This window comes from Girardinichthys multiradiatus, chromosome 21 (assembly GCF_021462225.1).
Source record: "Girardinichthys multiradiatus isolate DD_20200921_A chromosome 21, DD_fGirMul_XY1, whole genome shotgun sequence".
Classification (NCBI taxonomy): Eukaryota; Metazoa; Chordata; class Actinopteri; order Cyprinodontiformes; family Goodeidae; genus Girardinichthys; species Girardinichthys multiradiatus.
In genome coordinates this window covers 28,848,916-28,857,096 of record NC_061813.1, presented here as the reverse complement: position 1 = coordinate 28,857,096, position 8,181 = coordinate 28,848,916, and the positions used below count along the sequence as shown (strand labels likewise).

The 8,181-nt window shown below is 41.1% G+C and overlaps 1 protein-coding gene across 1 annotated transcript; it reads left to right on the top strand.

Moving 5' to 3' along the window:
- Positions 1-3,405: 3,405 nt before the first annotated feature.
- Positions 3,406-8,167, top strand: LOC124858394 (transmembrane protein 236-like). Its single transcript, XM_047350417.1, has 4 exons — positions 3,406-3,677; positions 3,867-3,939; positions 4,455-4,578; positions 6,011-8,167. Exons 1-4 carry the CDS (start codon positions 3,406-3,408, stop codon positions 6,742-6,744), a joined length of 1,203 nt encoding a protein of 400 aa, XP_047206373.1. The 3' UTR covers positions 6,745-8,167.
- The last annotated feature ends 14 nt before the right edge of the window (positions 8,168-8,181 follow it).

Below are 8,181 nucleotides of genomic sequence, written 5' to 3'. Positions count from 1 at the left end.
GTATTCTTCCAAACCATTTTACGGCGAGTCAGGGGAAGAAAGGGTGGAGGTTTCACTTGTTAAACTTACAGTGCCTTGCAAAAGTATTCTTTAGAAGAAAAATGATAGTTTCCTGTAAATATCGGAAATAAAAATATAAAAAGTGTGGTGTGCATTTGTTTTCAACCTCCCTGATTCTATGCTTTTTAAAACTACGTTGCACAGCAGTTCCAGCTGCAAGTTTTTTGGGGTCATGTTTCTATCAGCTTTGCATATCCAGAGATTTCATCTGCTTGTCCTTTTTCTGAAAATAGCTTAAGCTCATTCAGATTGTATGGAGGGTGTATGTAAACAAAAATGTTCTTGTCTTGCCACAGATCCTAAATTAGACTCAGGTCTGGACATGGACTAACCCATTCTAACACATTAATATGCTTTGAACTACAGCTTTCCATTGTAGTTCTGACTATACGTTAAGGCTTGTTTTACGGCTGGATGTTGAACCTCGCTCCAGACTCTAGTTTTTTCCATTCCAGGTTTTCTTCCAGGACTGCCAGAAGCTGCATTTATCGTCCCATGAGCTTTGACCAGTTTCCCAGTTCCGGCTGATGAAAAGTATCCACGCGGTATGATGCCAACACCACCATCTTTCACCATGGGTGATGGTGTGTTCAGGGTGATGTGCAGCATTAGTTCTCTGTCACAGATACTGTTTAGCATTTACAAGAGGTCAAAAAGTTCAGTTTCTGTCTCATTTGACTAAAGCACATTTCTTTCACATGTTTGCTGTATCCCTTACATGGGTTATATGTAAGGGATACCCTTGAAATCACTGGGAGCCCTAGTCTATCATTTTTTACATGGTAAAGCTGACCTGCAACAGCATTTTGCTGCAAATATCACCTACCATGGGTGATATTTGCAGCAAAATAAGGCAGCTGCTTCTAAACCAATATGTAATGTTCTGTGCCTGGATGCTTTCCACTTTACTGGAATAAAAAAATTTAGAGAACCCGAACTTATCCCAGGTGGTACAGGTGCTGTCATTCCCTGTTGGTATCAATTTAAGTAAGATTCAGATCATGTCAGGTTCTAAAAATAAACATCACTGTGTCATCTGCAAACAATGCTGTTAGAGCCCTAAGTGGTCATATGCACATCCCTCTTTGCACTTTTTAATAGTGTAAGGAGGGATGTTTGTTGATTACTGGTTATATCAGATGGAACTGGTACTCTTAATGCTTCTGTTACCCAGGCAGTTATGGAACCACTGAGATTGAAAGCATGTATTTGGGTAAGAACTGCTAAACAATGACTTTCGAATCTGGTTCATTGGGCTTACTGAACTGTGGGCAAGTAACAGCCTCATCTGGTTTTCCGGACCCTCCCTCAAGAAATCAGTCTTCAACCTCATTGGCTCACACCTTTTCTTCCTCCTATTCGTCCTGTCTGCCATCCAGCTGTCTGCCTTTTCCTTCTTTTTAATACTGTCCTCCTCACTCTTGACCCTCACATAACCATGTAAAATAAAATAAAGAATTTTATATTCAATTCAATTCAGTTTTATTTATATAGTGCCAATTCACAACACATGTCGTCTCAAGGCACTTCACAAAGGGTTTGGAAAGGCATAGGGTTGTTGGAGAGGTTAGATTAAACTACTGAGTGTTAGAGTTTGGCCATTTTAGAATGGGCTATGTGTAGGGGTACTAAGTAAAATAATACACTGATAAAGTGTGTCCATATAGGCCTACATGCATGCCAAACACAGATGTGCACCAAGGATAGAAAATAAATCCTCCAATGAGAAACATGCATGCAAATTCTAGCTAAAAAACAAGTTGAATTTTGTTATTTGCCTAAATTTATGTCATCCACAAAAACAGCATTTAGGCTGTACCTAAGCTCTTTACAGTGAATTTTCTGCCACTCTTCCAGTGTGTGGTCCCAATGCAGGGAAACAGATTCTGCCTGGGATGACTACCCATCATCCCACCTGTCTGACCATCAACATAGCGAGTTCATCTCAGCAATCAACAAACAGACAGTAACCAGTCATCAGCTAGTCTCACTGAACGTTGGTGTTAAAACACCCACAATATTCACAGGTGCAATACAAATAGCCATTTGTGCCAACAGAGTAGAGAAGTGGACTGAACATATTCCCCTTTTTGAGCTCTGTTCCGAGTATTATTGTGTTTAATGCAGAATAGCCATCAATGAAAAGCATTCTTACACAGCTCCCCCGTTTCTTGTCCATGTAGTTGAGAGGTGTGTGCAAGAAGTGGGATGGCATCATCTGTGTATCTGCAGTGGCAGAAGATTAATTGCAATAGACAAGTGGGGCTAGGGATGGAGGAGGAAATGATGCTCTTCAGGAGTTTCTTAAATACTTTCATGACTAGTCAAACATGCATAATTGCAGACTGTAGGACAGAATTGTGGTGGTGAATTATTTACAGAAACTTTGAATGTAAACATATACTCTAAGAATGCGTGTAGATATACTAATGTGAACAAAGATGACAGTGACTAACTCATCTACAGGTATCAGTCTATAGTGGATTGAGTTTTGCTCTCACGGGGCACTACTTCAGAAAGTGCAATGCTGCACTAAAATTGGCTCTCCTCAAACCATCATGCAAAAATGTGCATAAACTAAAGACAGAAACACATATATATCTGATTGACTGAGTCACTTTTAACCAGTTACTCAATCAAATTTTCAAGTTCTGTAGCAGCACAAAGTCCGGCCGCCTTACATGCCACTGACTCCAGGGTATAAAAAGCAGCAACACATTCGTCTTTCCTTTACATGGCAAATTAACACTTTCATTAAAACACAGTCTCATCATGACCAGTGACAGACACAAATATCTTCAACTGGTTAGAGAAAACTTGTTTTAAAGACAGATGTTTCTTGAATCAATGTTGTTGGTTTTTCATTATTATGATTTTTCCACTATATGGCAGCGCATCAATGGAGAAAACCAGTTTGATTTTGTTGATGAAATGGGATTTTTGAATTAAAGCAAACAACCATTAAGAGCAAACACGCACTAAGAAGAACCATTAAGAAGGTCGTGACTCCATTGATGTCCCCAATAGATTATTAAGATTTAAATCTGTAGCTTTAGATGGATTACAAACAAATTCTTTAAGGTGCAATAATTGATTAACTTTGTTTATTTTCTGCATAAAAACAGTCGCATCACCATCACTCTGGTGGCACACAATGCCGACTGCAGTGTAAGCAGTTGGTTGAGCAGAGAGCTCAGGCTGTGGTGTGTGGAAAATGCTAGTGGAGGCAGACAATGCCGCAGTCCGAGGCCTGACCAGCCCTCAGAGGGGCAGGGGTCGCCTCACTCCGGCAACAGCCCCCCACCGTCTCCCTCCTTTCCTTCTCTTTTTGCAACCTGCGACAGGATGGGATCAGGGAGCACACTAAAGTTTGCCCTCTGCGAGGTGCTGCAGTTTGCAGCCCTGTGTGTGCCACTCTTCGTCGTGATGCAGAGATTCGCCATCATCGTGGCAAAGGTCAAAGCATCTGCCCAGCCCCCTGGTGACACCAGCACAGCCTACTGGCTGATCGTGGCCTCCTCCATCGCCTACGTCACCTCCACCACTCTGCTGGTCTGGGTACCCCTGAAGTATATGGTCTTTATGAAAAAGAAGTTCCTCGTCGGGAGGAAAAAGTGGTGAGTTTCTGATATACATACTGTTTGTGGTCAACTTGGATCCTAATGCAGCTCTGACTGGAACAAGACTAGTGGGTGCAAGTCAAAACAGGCCTGTGACTGGTTTTAAGCTCATGTAAATACCAGGAGCTAGCAACTCCTTTAACCGCCTTTGTCCTGGTCTCTTATCTTTTGTTGTACTCACCTCAGGAGGCCTGTTGCCCTGGTATATCTAATCCTGTCCACGTTACCCTGCTTTGCCTTTCTCATCGCCAGCTCAGAGGTAAAAACATGCAGAAAACAGTTTGATTCATCTGTTTAGGTTTGTGGACCATTTAAGTGGAGCAAAGGTGACTAATGAAACAAAAAGACCTCTTGCTCTCAAGGGAGGAATATCCAACCTAATGGATAAGAAGCTACTGATAAGCAGCTGGGTTCCTCTTCCTGTCCATGCTGTCAAATCATCTGTCCATGAGGCACATTTTCACTTCCTTTTTGACTGCAGCCCAGGCACTATTGCTGTTTTCTGTAGTTTTCTCAAAAGTCGGCGCTGACCCGACGGCCTTTTTCTTGTCTTTTCCAAAAGCGTAGTAAATTCTGCTTAGATGGTCATCTTTGTCAGCTTTGTTCTATGTCCCGTTTGGTGTGAACTACTGACTCAAGCAAATACCAGAGCTGCAAGATATATAATGTAGCACGGTCATTCTTGTTCACTTAAAATGGAAGGGTTTGGGTCATTTGTAACCAAATCCGTAACCCTAACCTTAACTCATTATTTTCGTCTCATTTTTTGTCCAGGTTCAGATAAAAAACAACATAAAACACGATACGTTTACGGAGCTCCCTGTGTCTTTGGTCTTCTTCTCCTTAATCTGCATTGATGTTGTGGAGAGGATCCGGCACTGCAGATTGACTGGACAGGGTGAGAGCAAAACCAGCTCCTTTAATACCCAGTCATGTTCCCATCCTGAGATAATTCCTTTTATGTTAGAGTTTTCACCCCTATGGCACTCCTTCACTGGGCATTTGTCACCATGTTGCCCAGTGATGGACTGCTGACCTGTCCTTCATACAGCTGACCTGTATGCTGTCCGTTACTCATTGATAGCTGGAGATAGGATTAAGGATAAAGTGGGATAAAATAGTAGATAAATGCTTAAAATTATAGCATTTTCAATGGAGGAATCATGACTTGAACACCTGCTGATTTTGTAAGATTGCTCACTTGCATGCTGTACTATCTTTAATTTTATGGAAGTTTCAAAATCCAGCACAAACATACTTGTGACCATGAACACTTCAAATATGACTATCATACATATTTATTTCCTTTCTTCAAGTAACTTGTAAATCCCTATGACAGACCATTTACAGTTTAGACCAACATTATTCATATTTATTATTTATTTAAAGTAATGTTTCTATTTTTCCAGCATGTAGACTGGAAGTAATATTAATATTTTGAGGTAGCTCAGCCATTGCCCAGTTATAAAAAACACACCTATGCAGGTCTGTCCGGTTTGTCAGTGAACATCAAAATGATACAGAGAAGGTCTGAGAGACCTTGCTGTGGTCAGATAAGACCAAAATGAAGCTTTTTGGCATAAACTTGACCCGCTGTCTTTGTAGGAGGAGGAATGCGGTGTGTCACCTGAAGAACAGCAACTCCACAGCCAAGCACAGAGGTAGAAGCATTATGCTTTGGGAAGTTTTTTTCTGCTAAGGACACAGGATGACTTCACTTCATTGGCTGACAAGGAACGTTTTCATAAACAACATACAGTATACTTCAGGGGTTCCCAGACCAGCAGAACGGCGGAGGTGACATAGGCAGAGGAAGAGGCCACGATCAGCCATAGGAGGCCACTAAATAAGGCCTGGTGCCATAAAATCTTGGACGAGAGTCATCTTCCTTCAGTAAGAAAATTGAAGATGGGTCACAGTTGACAGTAACTCAAGATTCACTCAGGAAAATCTTTGTTGGGAGCTAAAATCTCTAGTTGCTAGCAGTAACCTAAGGATACAGAGTAGTATTCAGTGTTCAAAGGAGTGGGCCATATCCTTCCTATAATGTGCACATAGTGGTGACCACCAGGAAAAAATGTCCTACACCTCTGCTTGGCAAGAGAGGTTTTTCTGTAAAGTTCTAAATCGTGTTTTGCTGCAGAATCAAATCGCTATTTCATCCATTCACATGCAAATACTTTTCTAACTTATATATAGTGTGTTTAATTTTTAATGAGATCCTCCATCTCTTTAATAGTGAGGTAACTGCAGGTTTTTTAATTTGTACGGCTTTGGGTTGAATTTTCTTTTCCAATACTGTTTCTTCAATTGGGCTTTTCTCTTTGCAGCCAATGACATGGGAAGAAATCCTGAAATCCCCTCCATTGTCCTAACTCATATGGAACCAATATCCCCAATCACCCCGGCCGTGTCAGGACCAGCTGTGTCTGGGCCAGCTGTGCCCGGCCCGGCTGTGTCTCAGCCACCTATGCACAGGCAAGGTGTGCCCAATCCTCTTCAGCCTGAAGCAGGTCAGCTGAGTGACAGAAACCACAATGGAGCAGAAATACATCCAGCGACCAACGGTGCAGTTCCTGGAATACCCGGGACTTCTGGCAGGCCATTCGGCGTCTCTGAACTGAGTTCACCATCAATGAGTGGTCCAGCATATCATGTGTCCCCATATACCTACACAGGCCATCTGAGGTTCCTGTGTGTCAGTGATGCCAGAGCAGATGTCTTCGTGGACAGCTTTATGTTCTGGATGGATACGGTGGAGATGGTGAGGGTGGCAGGACATCCATTGGTCTACTACTCCGGCTGGGTCTTTCCCATCTACATCTTCAGCTACATGTCCTGCCTACGTGTGGTGGTGATGCCCAATACCCCTCTTCTTTCTTCTCTTGGAGTCGCTCTGCAGGATTTACCGTTCTTCTTCGTGCGTGTTGGCCTCATAGCCCTCTTCGGCTTTGTCACGCCCATCCTCTATTTGATGAAGAACCTGTTGGTCTGTCTGGCATTTGTCTATTTTAACTTCATGACCACACTGAGAGTATTTAACACAGAGAGGATGTTCTTTTGAGACCATTGATGCAAGGCCAAAACACTGTCAGGAAATGCAACCTGACGGTGTTCGGAAAGGGGTTCTACAAACTCATAATTCACATTTCGCAATCGGATTAAATGCAAATCAAAATGGGATGCAGATACACTAGATATATCATACAGTTTTGTAACCTAATCACCAAAGATCAGAGGAAAAACAAACAAAACAAAAAATACAACAATTAAAAAAATGAATGAAGCAAAACCTCGGTTTATCTGAATACATTCTGGAACACTGGAGACAAATGTGACATCCATCAGACCCCATATGTTTTGCCACCTCTAGTAAAGATTTTTGAAAAGCTTCCCAGAAAAACTTGTAATTTATTTTTGAACATTTAAGAAAAATCAAACCTTTAAAAACAAAATGACTGTCGGCCCAAACAACTATTTCATACCAAACAAATTTACTCATCGTTTTGAAGCTCTTGCTTTATTTTTCTTATTTGATGAGTGTTTCAGAATTAGTAATGACTTCCTCTTCCCTATAAATATGACAAGACAGATTACTAATTCAATGAACCACTCTTCAAAATGGGAAAGACAAGACAACACAGCATTCAAGAAAAACAGATGTGTGTTGTTCTTTTTCAGTGTGAAAACAAAAAAAGCCATTTGTGTAAACATTATCAACCTTTCTTGGCATCATGCACAGTAAACAGGATGGTAAAGGGGATAAAAATAATAATTCTTAGAGAAATATAACAAACAGTGACATCTTGGAGTGATAAAGTATCCAGACTAACCATTAGATGCATCTATTGCCAATTGCTTGCTGAGAGGCGTGCCAGGACAAAGATCATTCTATCATACCATCACAAACATGATAGAGTTTGCTAAACTCTACAGATAGTGTAACTGGGTGCTTTTTAGATGAGCCTAAGTCAAGGATGAGCCTGATTTTTTCTTCAATAAACACTCCAGCTAGGTTTGGTGTGAAATTATAGATTAATACATGGAAAAGCATGCCATGCCCACTGTTTTGTATGGTGGAGGATTTGTCATGCTGTGAGCCTGTTTCTCTTCCATATGTCCAAGGAACCTTGTTAGAGTGCACTGCATCATGAACTCTTTGAAATACCAGGACATTTTAATACAAATCTTGTGGACTCGGCCAGTTAACCTGAAAATGAGTCATCAGTTACAACATCTATCCATATCAGCACAGAAACAGTTCACCAGACAGGAAATCAACCTTCTTTCTTGTCCCTCCCCAGAGGGGTGCAAAGAGGAATAGTCAAAGGTCCCTCTCTATGTATCCACCTTCTGAAATGTTACAGCTGTTATTAAGTCTTATCAAAGCTGTCCTTTTGTGAAAAGGGGGCTGATTCTATTAAAACCAGTTATTTATTATTATGTATTTTATTACTTGAGTACATTTATTTCTAAATAAATGTACTTAAATGAAAGGTTG

Bases quoted from the DNA above. Each gene is read 5' to 3' on its own strand.
- LOC124858394 (XM_047350417.1), top strand. From the start codon at position 3,406: ATGGGATCAGGGAGCACACTAAAGTTTGCCCTCTGCGAGGTGCTGCAG. The intron at 3,678-3,866 runs GTGAGTTTCTGA...TACTCACCTCAG, and splicing joins CTCGTCGGGAGGAAAAAGTG to GAGGCCTGTTGCCCTGGTAT. The intron at 4,579-6,010 runs GTGAGAGCAAAA...TTCTCTTTGCAG, and splicing joins CTGCAGATTGACTGGACAGG to CCAATGACATGGGAAGAAAT.